General features: G+C 32.8%; 1 protein-coding gene across 2 annotated transcripts in view; it reads right to left on the bottom strand.

Annotated features, from left to right (window-relative positions):
* Nucleotides 1–14,953, bottom strand: part of LOC148610080 (MOB kinase activator 2-like) — a 57,738-nt gene extending 42,785 nt beyond the window's left edge. Inside the window, exon 1 of one of the 2 annotated variants that reach the window (XM_088542125.1) lies at nucleotides 14,793–14,953. In XM_088542125.1, coding sequence (XP_088398251.1) covers nucleotides 14,793–14,809 — 17 coding nt within the window. In that variant the 5' untranslated portion in view covers nucleotides 14,810–14,953. Of the gene's footprint in view, nucleotides 1–8,961; nucleotides 9,104–14,792 lie in introns of those variants that run through there. The other variant, XM_088542123.1, reaches the window with a different exon arrangement.
* Between the last annotated feature and the right edge of the window lie 1,664 nt (nucleotides 14,954–16,617).

The raw sequence follows: 16,617 nt of genomic DNA, 5'->3' as shown, positions 1-16,617 counted from the left end.
AACTGTAAAATGCTACAGATAATCAGGGGCCATGATTTCAGGTAAGGGACCAGAAAACCATTACGTAATTATAACAAAATATATAAATAAATTACTGTAAATTAAGGCAAAATTTTATTTTTGCAAAAACTGTAAAATGCTACAGATAATCAGGGGCCATGATTTCAGGTCAGGGACCAGAAAACCATTACGTAATTATAACAAAATATATAAATAAATAACTGTAAATTAAGGCAAAATTTTATTTTTGCAAAAACTGTAAAATGCTACAGATAATCAGGGGCCATGATTTCAGGTAAGGGACTTAATTAGAACAACTGAAAGAGCAAACTTTGGGGTTAGAATTTGTGAAAAATCATATTACATGCAAAAAAAATATTTTCAGTGTTTTCGAGGGGCATACACCAAAATCTGCCCCCTATGAATCTAAGCCTGATTATTACAATTACAAACATGTATATTAGAACTTGCAATTCGGGATGTTCTGCAATATCACTGGCGGCAAATTTAAATCACGCCAGAATTACAAAACAAAGGTTCCAACAAGATTTTGACAAGTTAACAAGATAAACCCACAAAACAATAGTGTATTACTAATATTGGCAGAAGGAAAGAAGATAATTTTAATGGCTTTTTGTAGATAGATTTAAATTTGTATCCCCTTGATGATTATAATAATACCCATTTTTATCAAAAACAGTGATTAGCAATTTTCATTGATGTTCTTTTCTCCTCTTGGCTTATATTTTTTATGGATCTCGAAGAAAAGTACAAGTACCTAAAAAGTCACATTGTGATTATATGACTTCTTAGAGGTAAACATGTATTTACATTTGAGATCCATTAAAATCTAAAAGAAGAAAAGGAGACTTTCAAAAAAATTAAATAATACTTCAAAACACTGTTAAAGTGATGTAGGACAAGCAAATTTCAATACATCTTCTGTTTCTCATTCATCAAGTGCCTTACCTCAAGAAATTTGTCCACATGTCAAGTGTTGTGGTAACTAGAAGTAATTCTTAGATCCTCTATTCCATAAAATTAAAGTATCAGTGCATGTACGTGTATGACTGTCTTCCAATAATGCCACATAAAAAAAATTCAAATCTCCAAACTACTCTAGGTATATCAATCTAACAACTTTGAAATAGCTACATGTATCAATCATATTGATCAGTTATATATTAACCTTTTAACACATTCTTTAAATATACACATTCTTATAGAATTTTCAAGCTATTTAGGTAAATCCTTTCTAAATTCTGTCATCCTCCAGGATCTTGACGCAACGTTTGAAAATATGACATGCAAATGTCAAAGGTCAATCTTAGGTTATATTTGGCTTTATAATACCTAACAATGAGTATGACGCCTGCCTTTAAATTCTCTAAAGTATCAGGAGTACTTCAAACAAGGAATAAAACCTTAACTATACCTCATAAATGAGAAAATTATCAATTATGAGAAAACTTTCCATTCTGTATATATATACAAGTAGAAAGTAAAGAATTTTGACCTATATAGAGTTACTTACTACTCTATAATTCTGGTCAAATCAACAACATGGCAGTTATTGTGTACTAGTATCAAATTTAGGAAGGTAAAAAAAGTCAAGAATATACAGTATTCTGGATTACTTAGGTCACAGTCATGTGATTGATTGGACAGTACTGGTTCTACTGAATCAACAAGTATACATTTACAATGAAACTAGTTAATTGCTCAATGGCAATCACAAAAAATACACAAATTGAGGTGGAGGGATTCTCAGGGAGAGAAAATGGGAAAAAATCATGTAATATTTCTATAAATCTGAAGAAGTGACCACAAAAATGTTAATCTTTTTTCCCTCAAAAGGGTTCATGAATATACTAAGGTTGATTGCATATCACAAATGCAATTGTCAGCCTTGCTTCTTTCAGTTTAAGATATGGATAAGTGATTTATCTAATGCTGACTCTATTTTCTAGTCTTGCATCATTATGGGTATATGAACATGTAGTTATAGTATCCATTAAAGTTGATGGAATCAGGGAAAATCTACTATCTAGCCAATGACTAAATGTCCGAATGTGATGTGAATCAAACATATTTTCTAGATGGACCATCAATGACTGTACACCAACTGATAATAAGACAAAACTGTATCCCTGTATCCTAAGTACTGAAAATACTAGAAACATGGGATCAGATCAATCAAACAGACTGGGGAGTTATGGAAAAGTTACTCATTTTTATTATACTGGGTAAAACTGATTTTCATAAGGTCCATGAAACAATGACTCAGGCTGAGACTGTAACAATACACAGATAAAAATGGACCTCACATTTCTCTATTTTCTAAGCCCCTGTGCAGGTCCGGGTGTTAAAAGAATAGGCCTGCAGCAACGCTAAGCTTGTCGTAAACGGCGACTAAATAGTGCTCAGAACCCTAGCCGGGGGCTAGGGCGCTTGGCCAACAGAGCAACTGGGATGTGTGCCCCAGGTGGCAGAATGGGGTACCCCTGGCGTGTTACATGCTGGGGTTGTCAGGCTATAATACGGAAAACCTGACCGCAAACCATATTGGTGCACCGTGTTGGGAAAGATGCCACGTTCCTTGCACATTAAAGAACCCTACTGTGGTATTCTCCCGGATTATGAACCATAGGGATCTGCCACAGGAGGCTAAATTGCCTGACCCTACCCACCTCTCCCTATTTCCAGTGGCAATCAAAATTTGTCAACCCCATTGTCCTTGTGTCCCATCCCTTTTTCATTTCATCATCATTTCATGTTCATTTTGTCATTCATTTCATGTTCATCGTCTGAATATAGATGAAATATTGCTGCTCGGACTTTAAACCCCAACAAACAAACAAACAAACTATCTTCTAAGAATTATTTAGGAGCCATACATTTGCACATTTCTCAAATAAACAACTGAAATATAGGTAATATTTAATTTTTAATTTTTTTGTATAGCCTTTATCAGACAAATTTTACAAGTTACAACTACATGAAAAACATTAAAGCCAGTAAAAAACTTAAAATGTATCTATATTTATCTAAGTACAGTTGACATGAAAAGATTTGAAAGATTAAACATAATTGAATGTGAACAAAAAAGGTTCATCAGACCATATAACCAACAAATGATTAAAATGATGTATACAGTAACAAGGAAGTGGAACTAGTATACTATAGGTTAATTAAGTTAAACTAGCTCTCCAACCAAAAAATATGTACATGTACAGTAATTGAATTTTCAGGGAAATACATGTACTTGCTAAATGCAAATTCAAATTCATCTTTACAATTAGAAATTATTTCCACTTTCTTAAATTTGCTTGTGGTATTCTATGTACATTAAAGGTAAAGTTAAGAAATAACCCAAGAAATTTAGATTTAGCAAGTGTAAATTTTCAGTACTTGCTAAATTCAGCTAATGGAAATTTTTCTTAAATGCAATCCCTGATGCTGGGGAAGAACATGACAATGGCAGACCTGTTTCAATAGTGCCAACTCTCATGCTTTCTGCATGAAACTCTGACATGCATTTTAGAAATGGTTTAGCAACATTTTAATTTGATCTATTGTGTTTTACCTTTGTTCTTTCAAACTTTTGTCAAATCTCCAACAATTGTTTTTTGATTGTTTGGCAACCCTGTTGATTATGCTACTTAAGTAACTGTCTTTGTAAGAATCATGCAAAATCTGAAAAATGTGATACACGCCACAAAAGGCTACATATTTTTATTTTTGTTGTTTTATGGGTCTATACTATGAAATGTGTAATTATTCATTCAAATCTGCCAGCTCTTAGGAGATAATCAACATTGAAAATCCAAAAGATTCTATTGTATTTGGGTGTCATTTAGAGTTATCTCCCTTAATTTTGAAATCTACGGTGCATTCTATACAATTTTTATCTCCTAAGAACACAAGTTATATGAAAAACTGAACGTTAATTTCTGTTTACTATGGCAAGTCAAACAAATTATCAAAAATAAAAATATGTAGGCTTTTTACCCATGAATCACATTTTGCATGATTCTTAGCTGGAGTGCTACTTAAGATATACCATATTTTAGTAGTATTTTCTAAAAATGATTTGTAAAATCGTGAACTTGGTGTCATTATGGAACAAGTCACAATCTCTAGATTTGCAGTCTAACTGTGAAATCTTAATGGTAAACACATCTGCAATGGCCCAAATTAACAAATGCAAAAATACCACTAAGGAAAGCACCATTTAATGCGGAAGAATTGGTGAACCCAGCATTGTTCTTTCCACAGATTTCCACTTACTCATATCTTCAATATTGCTTTTTTTTCTTTTCATATTTGCATTCATAAATTCCATAAATTTCTACAGATATCTATTTCTACTAAACTCTGATATACTGCTATTGACTAAAAGCAAAGTTATCTTACTTAAACAGTATGTTAAATACCTTTTCGAAACAGATTCTATTTCACATAATTATTTATGCAGCATATTAGTTTTCACAATCATCTCAGTTGTCAAATTCAAAAACTGTGGCTGGTAAAAATGTAGATGGGCCTGAGTATACTTATAGGCCAGTAATAGCTGTGTATGAAATCTCCAAAATATGGGTGGGAAGGCCAGAGGCCATAAGCAATTTGCACTTACTGGCTGGAAGTGGCCTCTTCATTTAAAAAAGATATTCTTAACAAAAGGTCCCATCAAATTAAGACTGTCTTTATAAAAAGCCTCAAAATAGACCCTTCATAAAACTTTCTTTCCAAACATTGGGTGGGCTCTGTAGTTCTAAAAGTCAAAGAACACAAAGACTATATGCATTGCAACTAATTCTTTTAATAAAAAGAAAGGACAGAAGCGACTATGTACTTTCCATTTTTTAAAAATAATTGATGAATCACATGCCATTTATTTACAAACAATTTGCAAGTCATTATGACAAATAACTACAAAAACACACATATATTGAAACAATCCTTTCATTTTTACAACTACACAAGTGCACTCAAATATACATGTAACTATACCAAATAAAACTTGCTTGCTAAGGAACAGCTGTGGATCTACCATATTGGTACTTTCTCAGATAATTACAAAGAAGTTAGTTTACCAAAATCAATATGATATTGTTATTGAACATATCTGCTCCAAGCCGTTCAATGTATTTACACGGTTTTCACAAAATTTGTTCTTATATAATGAACTCAAAATCCGAATTGTCCTCTCCATCATTTAAGGAAGTTCTATTATCAGTACCGGTAACTGCCATGGATATACTTTGAGGAAGCTCACAAAATATATACCATCCCTCCTCTCAAAGCTTCTACTAGGTCCTATACATTGTACATAGGACTCTTACAATGCAAGTGTTCAAGCATTTTCAAGGACCTTTGCTAAATGCTTTCTGTTCATAATCATACTACAAAACTTGTTAGGAAAAATATGCTAAAGATTTAACTTGTATGAAATACCAAAATAACTTATATATACTGTGAAAGTACTTTTATTGGAGGATTCAGGAAAAACACCAGTTCATGGATTTTTTAATTCATGGTTTGAGGTTTTCAGTATACACATCAATGGAAATCTCCTTTTTGTTGGTAACCAAATTTCGTGGTTTGGCCTACCCATGAAAACCACGAAAACAGGTACCCCGCGGACAATAGCACTTTCACAGTAAACAAAATCCCATTTAGTATAAACAATGCCCCAGCTAACCTAAATGAAGGAATAGAACAACCCTTTTTTGTCTCTGATGTGTACCTTTGTCACTGAAAAAGAAACTGGATGAATATCTTCAAATGTATGGTGATAGAAATGTTTGGCTCTGTGTCACTGAAATTGGAACAGGACTGACAGCTCACCACTTTCTTGTCTTTGGTCCAATAAATTCAGAAAATTTTGTAATACAAGTTAAAGGAAAAAATAAACATCTTGACTTGGGTCCTGTAAAATCAATGTCATAAATTTCATGGCTTGGCCCAGGTTATCTAAAGATATTCATTACATAGCACTTCACAAATTTGACCAGCTTTAGATTTGGACTCCAGGGAAACTTGGCCATTTTTATCTTTCAAGTAAATAGAGAATTAAATATAGTATAACCCAAAGACAGCTCCACCCACACAATATTTCCAATTCTGCTGAATTGCATATCGTTTGTGACCATCAGTTAATTAGATCAATGATGCAGTACCACAATATAGAATATCTTGATCTTAATATGAACAGAACAAAACATCAAATCAATCATACTGTTCTCTACCCATTGATTAACCAACTCAATACAATAAATAATTTGCATTATAATCTAGAAGGAACATTTGTGTAAGCTTTTAATAGAAGTTGGAAGAAAAATGTTACTTTAAAACCAAGCATTTCGTAGATGGTTCAGCTTGTTATGACAAAATGTGCCAATAATCTGCCACGTAAGCAAATTATCAACAACAAAAATTGTGTACAATTCACAATTCACCACAAGATTATTAGTCATAGTAATTGCAAATGTATATACATGTACATATGTGTCATGCAATGAAATGTTCAGAACCAATGGAAGATACAAAAAGGTTCAATGGGGCAATATGTTTCTGAGACATCAGTGCTAGAAAATTTGTATGCAGTGATTTTTCAAACCCTTATTTTGGTTCCAAATTTCAGTCCTTTTCCCAATGAGTAATATGCTCCCAAATTTCAACATGCAGTGAAATTCCAAATTGTGACTCAATTTTGTACATGATTAAAATTGAGATTTGTAAGATGTAAAAAATAGTCATCCAAAGGGTCACATCATTAACTTTGGAATCTGTAATGCCCTCACCAAGGACTTCAAGTAGAAATTGTTTTTGAAATGTTTAAAAATCCTTTCCCTCATTGTATATAGAATAATTTTCTCATTCTTTTTTCCAATCGCATGGGCTGAAGGCTCCTTCCCCGAAACGGTAGGAAAATGACTGGAGTGGTTTGAGACTTTTTTGGACAAATCTTTTTCTCAAGATATTAGTCCTGTCAAGTTTTCTCCAGTCATGACAGACAAACCTGATCTGTCTGTAACACTGTAAGGACTGGAATAAAATGCTTAATGGTCCCTTGAAATTCTTAATTTCTCCAGAGATAGCTGAATATTACCCTTTCTCAGAACATGTAATCAACCCAATACTAGGCAATCTTATTTTGACACAATGAGACACAAGCCAGATCCACTCTAAGTAACTCAATTCTTCACATATTAAATATTACAAGTGGTTTTTTTCTGATTTGACTTTATCAGTTACATCGACCAGTAATGTCACATTTTTTGGAAAGTATTTTATATGTAGAAAAAGAAATCACAATTAATTCTTAATATTTTATGGAGGTTAGTAAATGCCTGAAGGTAATAAATTGAATACTTCAAATGTACTATCATTAACCTGTAAAACAGTACTACAGCCAAAGGCCAGTCTCAATGTCTCCTTACAGTCTACCAAAAACCCATGTCATGTTGTACAAAGTAAATTGTACAACAAAAACTTAACAGGACTTTTAGTAATACCAAAAATAAGTTCAGGACCTAGAGTTTACTAACTGTCTCCTTTTCAGTCTACCTAAAAAAGAATGTCACGTTGTTCAAAGTAAATTGTACAACAAACAAAAGTTGGAAGTGAGACCATTTAGCAATCTCAGAAATAAATTCAAGGCCTAGTCAAGTTAACTATCTGTTAAATCAGTCATTCTAAATTACATTTAAGTACCATTCCACATAAAATTTAGGCATTGCTCATGGTAAAGTGATTTATGGTGTAGAAAAACCCACCAAATAAATGCCGTCTTTTCAGTCTACATATGTCATATTTCACATATAGCAATAATTTGTTTTGTATTCAGATCTGCACATTTGAGAAAGTCATACATTTACTTCCCACTAAAACCAACCAAATCAAACAAAATCAAGAAGGATAACTCATACAAAGTGCCAATTTTATGTACAGTTTGTATATTTTTTTATCTCAAAAGTGGAACAGCCAAATGAAAAACTAAGATTTGTTATGTGATCAGTAACTGTTTCTGAACAAAACAGGATTGTGAATTAGGTTGGTTTTTGACACGCATGAATCACCTTCTGCCTGATTTTTATAACGACTGCTACTTAAAAAGTGTTTTATAATACAGTTGTGGGATATAATGGACCTAACCTACTAAAAATGAACTGTATTTATACACATAACATCACCATCTTCAAAATTCAAAATTAAAAAAAGATCACATTCTTATTCCTTCTTTCAAAGCCTAAGAACTTATCAGTCTTTAAATAAAAACTTCCATGAAGTTTTCTTTTAGTACAAATTTGAAAGTCCCAACAAACATTTCAATTAGCATTTCTAGCTCCAAAAGAAACAAAGACTGGGACACTTATATGAAATATGTCAATTCAAAAATCCACCCCTAATCAAAATATGACTATCCATGGAAAAGACACATGCACAGGCAGGGACCGACACTAATAGTAGTCCGGTAGTCCTGTGCCACCTTAATTTTGAAGAGGACTACTTAAAAAATTTTCATGGTAGTCCTATAGGCTATCTAAATTTTGCCTTATTTTCCATAAGATCTATGAACAGAACTGTCATTACCGTCTAAAGACTATATCTGTATTACCTCTGAAGTAGCCCTGTTGACCACCAAACAAATGAAGTTAGAGTCAAACTCTGATAGGTCTATGAATAAAAGTGCCCTTCAAGTATAGAATATAAAAATAGGAAATGTGATACAGACTGTATGATTGCCAACGAGAGAGTCATCCACTAAAAGCTAAGCAACGAACAATTTAAACTTCAACAGGTCACCACATGGTCTTTAATGATGGGCGAAACCCATACCATAAAGCAGGCTGTAAAAGCCTTCAAAATAAATTGAGTGAAACTACATCGCATTCATAAAAGACGAAAACCGACCCAATAAAGAAAAAAACATTATGAAACTTGCTTGATCCAAACCTGAATAAACTTGTCACCAGTCCAAACCAATGATGTTCTGAAGACCCTTCAAAGCATTTAAAATGGCCATACATCCTTTCTGTACCAGTGCTGTTAACAGGGGTTTAGTAAAGACAGATTTCACTGTAGTTTAGTTGCTTCATTCATTGCAGAGTCAATATAAATGAACCATGGACATGAAATAACTGAACATGTGTATAGCATTGTAAATTTAATAAATGAAGAAAAAAAACTTGTAACACCTTGTGACAAAACTGTAACACTGCATAAAATCAATATATACATATATATATTAATATATACTCTTAATATGTAATACAAATGATTTCTGATATTTTTCCCTGGAAGTCAATTTTTACACTATAGCTTTCATTCAAGTTGATATTATTTGCTACAAACAATGTGCTTACAATTATTGGCAGGCAATTCAGGGAAGACCATAAATGTTAGACTTTTCCTAAATTGCCTGCCAATATTTGTGACTTGTAACTTATTCCCATTAGTCCCAGTCAATTGCCTGCCTACATCATAACTCTCAAACAAAACTGTGGCTATTGGAAATCTTATTGCCTACCTACATCGTAACTCTCAAATAAAACTGTGGCTATTGGAAATCTTATCGCCTACCTATATTCTACCTCTAAAACAAAACAGTGGCTAATGTTTACCTACATGTTCATGCAACTTAAATAAAAACTTAAGAAATTACAACATTTTGGGCCATCAAGTTCTCAATGTGTAATTCAGCCAAATCAGGTATGTATTTTATACATAAAGCTTAATTTGAAAAGTCATACAGATTGTTTGTGTGCTCTCAAAAATAAACTACATGTACCATGTAACTACCAAATAGCAAATGGACTATTAAAGAGAAAAAAAGGACTACATGTAATTATTATTGCCTAATGTAATTCCTGATCAATTATATTTCATTAATGTTCATATCAACAAAGTGAACATTTGCTTTAGTAAATCAGTTTTCATTGATATCAATTCTCACTTCAAATAATCACACTGATCAGAGTAATGGACATTTTAAAACAAAGTATCTAGAAATGTCACTCCAAGATCTGAACAAGATGTACAGGAACATGGTTGTGGCCCAGGGGTTTGTGATGTGTTTTTACAGCATTTTGTTAGTTCTTTTGAATTATGGAACTTGTTTTCTCCCATTCATAGGCTTCATTCACACCGCACAAGCAAGTGATTAAAAATTTGTAATTTCCCGCCACATGCCAGGAAATTAAAATGTCGCGTGAAGACTCCCACGCTTACCAAACTTACTATGTTTACCATGTTTACAGTTGTTATTCATATTGTTGATCAATTCAATACTTGTTGATTTACAAATGTTATTCATATTTTAAAAGATTAGTTGGTAGTGTATCAGCTAATCATAATGGTAGTGATATCGAAGATTCAATGACTTGATGACTGGAGGGGAGGTCCTGGATGACGTAGTTGATGGTGGAAGAATTTAGGGTGTTGTTTATTTTATTTTTTATGGTTTTATTCATGGAAGAAACAGATTCTCCCTCATTTTTCGATTTCTTCACACTTGATAATCACTATCTCAAGTGGAGAAATCCTGTAATCACCTGGAGACCAGCAGTTTCACATACACTGTAGACTTAATGACACAGATAGTTAATAATATAGTATAATTCCACATACATGTATATAAATTGTCATTGTATCAGTGTTCTCCCCGTAATTTTTAAATAGCACAGCTCTTATAGCCTTCCTCCAAAATTAAAGTACAGTGCCCATAGTACATTCAAACTAAAATTAATTAATGACAAAGTACAGCGCTATAATGGCCTAGGAAGAACACTGATTGTAGTATCAATAATGTACTGTTAACAAAACAGAACAACAGAAACTTTTAAAAGTATATATGTACATCTTCCTAATGGTACAAAATAAAATCTGTAATTTTTGTAACTTAATGGTCCTTGAGTTTTAAACAACAATTACTGAAGCATATATCAGTGTTTTGATACAAATATAGTGTAAGTTCATATTCAGTACCATATCCAGAGAAAGGTTAAAATAATCATAAAGAATAGAAGTTGACTGACACCTTTTAAATACTCATAAAGATTTCATGTTTTGTTAAAACTTAGTCAGTTAATTAATACTGTGTTATCATTAGGCTTTTTAGATTCAAAGAGCCCTAATGTAAATGTAGTAAAATATTTATGGCACCTCTAATGGTAAAATATTTTACCTTCCTTCAAAAATTTATTATCTAAATAGATTAGAATACTTTAAACAGAACTATGAAACTCAAGCCTGTCCCTGCTTCAAATGAAACAGCATACCCAAAGCATTTGGTAATTTAATCAGTTTGAGGGTGTGGGAATAACATTAACATGTGTAAAATTGTCCTGTTCCTGCACAAAGATGGAGATTTCACTTTCTCTATAATTGAAATATTAGGTTGTTGTAATTTTTAAGGCATCTGAATTAAAAGATCAGCAATGGTAGTCCTTCAGATTTAAGAATAATAGAAACTTTTAAGATGAAATGCATTTGGAAGACTTAGATTGCTAGAAGGAAATTATAAGAGAAGACCAAAGACAGGCCAATGTAGCAAGATATGGTTGAGGCTTTTTGTGATGACATGAAAGAAGAGAATTAAAGTGAGTGAGTCCTTTTGATTATATACAAGAATACTTTTGTTGCATGGATGTCAGCCTGAGTTAATTCAACACCATTGATGAGTTAAGAAATGTGCTTAAAAGCGAATATGAACCAGATATAACTATAAATGTACAAAACCCTCGGAATCAATGCAGAAAATTATGACTTCATATGTAATTTGATCAGAGAAATCTAATAGTCATACATAGAACTAAAGTTACTTCAAAGACAAAACAGGGCTGTTTAAACTGCAATACAAGTGGCAAATCAATACAAAATGGTTTGTACTCCATCATGATGTTCCCTGAAGATAGGGTGCAGATGAAATAATGGAATCTTATGAGATCAATAAATGGAAAGATGATGCATGTTGAACAGTTCTTATATCTATTACATGTAATGAAAAGAAATGTTACATGCAAACTAAATTTTTGCAAGGTCAGAATATTAGGTTGTATTTTGTCAAAGAATTTAAACCTATACTAAATCATATTTTTTTCAGTGACAAAAAAATGTTGCTTGCAAAGTTCAACCCTTCTCTCACACTGTATTTCATAATGTAACCATTTTATGGGTTTTACATGATTGGAAGAATTTCAAAATTTAAACAGGTTTCAACATTCTGCATCAAATGAACTTGACGAGATCTATCATTCATGTACACATGGACAAAATAGGTCATTGAATATATTTTTAAGTTAAAATTGTATTGATTGATTGATTTATTATGGTTAAATTTCCCATGGCAGATATTCAATGCATTTCAGGATAAGAACAATTTACAGTGAATAAACCTGCTTTGTACTATACTCGGCGTCACATAAATAACATACTGTTAAAATTTGAATAAAAATATTTTCTACGACTTTATTGACACCTACCGTCGTTTAAATTGTCTTAAATGACTTGCTCATTCGTTTAGCCAAACGGCTTCTCCCTGAACAAGTCGCTTTTAGCTTAAATCATGCGTAACAAATCCTTACGGGAAAATCCCATACTAATATCCGCCATGTTGGTTTCTACGGGACGATTTGTTTACAAACGAAGTGCGTAAGTTCCCGTCGAACTCCAGTGACAATCGTCTGCTTGATTAACTTCTCGGTATTGTACGTTGTTCGCGTAAAATAAATCTGAGATATCCGAAATAAGGCCGAAATGCATTCTGGGTTCTTCGGTTTTTGGACAAACCATTTAAACGTAAACAACATCTCCTAGCAACCCGATCACTGTAAACATGGCCGACTTTTTACAATGTAAATATTGGCACCTAGAATTAAAATCTGACCGGAATTTAACGATTCAATGTTCAGGGAGAAGCCGTTTGGCTAAACGAATGAGCAAGTCATTTAAGACAATTTAAACGATGGTAGGTCTCAATAAAGTCGTAGAAAATATTTTTATTCAAATTTTAACAGTATGTTATTTATGTGACGCCGAGTATAGTTCAACACGCTGAGCTGGATCTTTGCTTTATAGTGCTAACTCACAAAATCAACAGCCCACAGGTGACTTGCCATCCCATCTGGACACATTATGATGACTATGAGCCTTATGCCTATAAATACTGCATTCTTGGCAGAAAAACAGTAGTGACCAATTCTAAAGTCTTTGATGTGTTTCGGCCTAGGATCTAATTACACTTGAGGCAAGCATGCTATCCTGAGACCACCGAAGTGGTTAGTTTGTATGAGCCATATAGAAGTGACAACAGAATCCTGATTTTATATATGAATACAGATGTACATGTCTGCATGTAATGTAATATGGTGAAGAAAAAAATTAAGAACTTTAGGGAAGGGACCAGTTTTATATATGTAGGTCAAATGCACACTTAATAAGAAAAAAAAAACATTGAATAAAGATATAAACTGTATGAATTACTTGTAAGAAATAATTTTTTGTCATCTCCTGTATAAATTTCAATATATGATATATCATAGATTGTGGGTATTGTGAAGCCCTGCCCATGGCTTTGAAATTTTGTAGTTTACTAAAATTGGGTATGGAATTTTTGAAATAATTAAGATAAAAAAATGCTTTAAATATTTGCAAAAGTTACTTAAGGATGTTTGCTGGTCTATTTAAGAATAAACAAGGATTTCAAAGAGTTGTGTAATCTTTAAAGATCTTTTATGCTAAAACAATATAAGAATAAAAAATATGTGGATCGTTTTTAAATGTAAGCATTTGAAATTTTGATGGGAAAAGGATTTCTCTAGATTTTCTGTAGGTTTTGCCTCAGTATGTCCTATCTATTAAAATCATTGAAAAATTAAAACAAGAATTTCAAAGAAAAACATTTTAAGGTGTGTTTAATAAAGTTATGAAAAGAAAAGTGGGGGTTATTGAACAAAAAATATTTATGATATGACACGTCAAATGAATAAAACTAGTAGAGTACGAAAATCTGAAGAAAAAAAAGGTTACATCCTTACAAGAACATATAATATCCCCACTTTTAAATAATATTTAATATTAAGAAAACTTCATTCCATTGTGGATGAAAAACACCATATGAGGGCAGGGAGTGTATGTAATTTAAAGTCCCTGATAAGGCGTACATTGTAGTACCAAAATGAGGAGTTAACCCTATTTCAGTTGTTCCAGATCCGTACCAAAGAGGGGGGGTGTAGGGGGTGTAACTGCACGGTAATACCTCCTTTGAAAACCAAAATAAAATGCACCATTTAACATATTGTTTTGCTTCAACTGTGACTGTTAAAGTGAACATTTTGTTGGAACTATTAACTACATGCATGCACCCTGTTGGAAAATCTTGTGCACAGGCCTGTATTCCCTACCTGATCAAAGGATATATAATTTTTATTCACATGAGTTTTCAATTTCATCAATATATGCTAACTCCAAAATGACTTAATTAGGGTTAATTATCAGACAGGAGGAGCATATAGAGGGTTGCTACAGCTGATCCCCCTCTTTTAAGTTATAGGAAATTAGACGAGTGCAAATTGAAACAGGTAAAAGAAACGGAAGCCCAAAACCAAAGTTCATGTACTTTAACTCTTATAAAACAAAGTGGGCATCCGCATCTGAGCTGTGCTAATTCAATAATACACCCTGTCAAAAAACAACAACAATGAAATTCATAATTTTGCATCATGATTGACATAAATAGCCGGCTTCATTTTAAGCCTTCTTTTTAACATAAAATCGAGCTAACCTACCCCATAAACCAATCCATCGTGTCTTTTAAGTACTCTGGTATCTTATCCAGTTTGTCAACTTCTGCAATCTGAGTTTAGCGTTTCTTTTTCACTGAGTCTGCTAATGTCAACCAAAACAACATACCAATATGGCGATGTTCATTATTTCTTGCGCGCGATCAAGTGCGCAAAAGATCATTTGTTTATCGCTTCAGAGGTGGTATTTTCGTGCGAATTTTGCTGTTAGAATTTAATCAAATTATTAAGGAACCGCCAAAAATCATTTTGTATGAGAAATAGCTTGATTTGATCATGACAAAAGCGAAAATGAAAGTAGACAAGGGAAGTAACTCTACTGAAAAATAAACAAGAGGCTCATTTGTGTATTACTGGGGTAGTGTTGGCCATAGGTTGACCTGCTCCAGTGTAACCATTTTTTCCCTGAATAATCAACTAAACCTTCAGAAAATAAATTGGGAGGATCCATATGTATAGTGACGGACGCATTTGATCCGTGAGAATCGAACCCGTGCTATTATTGCATGTCTTTTAACGTATGTATGGCCATTTATAATTTATGTAGACTTCGATGTCTTCAAGCACATATTTGACCTACAACAAAGATCTTAGGATCAGGATTGTGTTTCAGGTTTTTCATTTGTTTTCAAGTTTAGTTTTTGTTTCATTTATTTTTATTTTGTAATTAAGTTTTGTTTTATTAGCTTGTACAACTTGCTTGTTTCATTGTTTGTTTGTTTGTTTGTTTGTTTGTACCCGTTTGTTTTGTTCTTTTGAGTCGCTAATATTGTTAGCGACTTCTTGCACTCGTAAATTCAGTACTGTACATTCATATATGATATGCATAATTTTATATTACTACACAACCTTATGCTTTTCCGGATTACCTTATGCGGCTGATTTTTGCCGTATAACTGTCAATTTTAGCTCCGTACGAGATCAAAATGTACCTCTTAAATACCATACGTACACATGTGTTCTACTTGTATGAGAGCGGGAAGTTTACATAAAAGATAAAATGATTGGTTAGCATTGAACTTTCTGTAATATGGCTGAGAAACGTCTAGCCATAAAGTTCAAAAGTAAACATTACAAGACAAGCTCTGATGAGCTTTTATAACCGACACAAGCTTTAAAGACGTGCTGAAATATCAAGTATACTTTCGAGAAAAGGAATAAACTTATTTTGCTAGTAATGTTCAATGTACGATATGTCAAAAGATGTGAAATGGAAAAGAACATGAACGTATGTTATCAGTCGACCTACAATCTTCAATTTAAGTTACAAAATAAAAATAATATATGTTTTTTGAAGTGGCTCAAAGTAAACGTCAATAAGAATAATGAATTGGTGAACGGTGGCCACGTTTAAAAGGTGAAAAGGGAACCAAATACATATAAAATATGAATAAAACGTAAAAACAAATCGATAAATGTGAGCCCAAATTTTCAGCCTTACGGCCTTCGTCAGGGGCAAAAAGTCCCTTGAATATAGCGATCTATCTGAAAATCTCTTACACTAGTTTGATACATGAAAACGTGAAAAGAAGTAATTCAAGATCGTAAATTATTTGTTTCTGTGGATCGCAGACATCTACCAAATGAGCTGCTATAAATTTGATGCCCGACACTCGTATTTAACGGACAAATTATGGTGAACCATTGTTCGCCCTTACATCCACAGATTGTGCAATTTCTTAAAATGGCTCTTTTTATGTTTTAATTATTTTTTGGTACAATGTTTGTCTACATGAAAATATTATTTTGGTTTTCCATTGTTTCCTATTTTTTGCTTAAAAAGGGAAACTTTGAACACTGACTACATTTA

This window comes from Perna viridis, chromosome 8 (assembly GCF_037379345.1).
Source record: "Perna viridis isolate PV_CMFRI_1.1 ecotype Kerala chromosome 8, ASM3737934v1, whole genome shotgun sequence".
In the NCBI taxonomy this organism is placed as follows: domain Eukaryota; kingdom Metazoa; phylum Mollusca; class Bivalvia; order Mytilida; family Mytilidae; genus Perna; species Perna viridis.
This window is presented reverse-complemented; position numbering and strand designations above follow the sequence as displayed.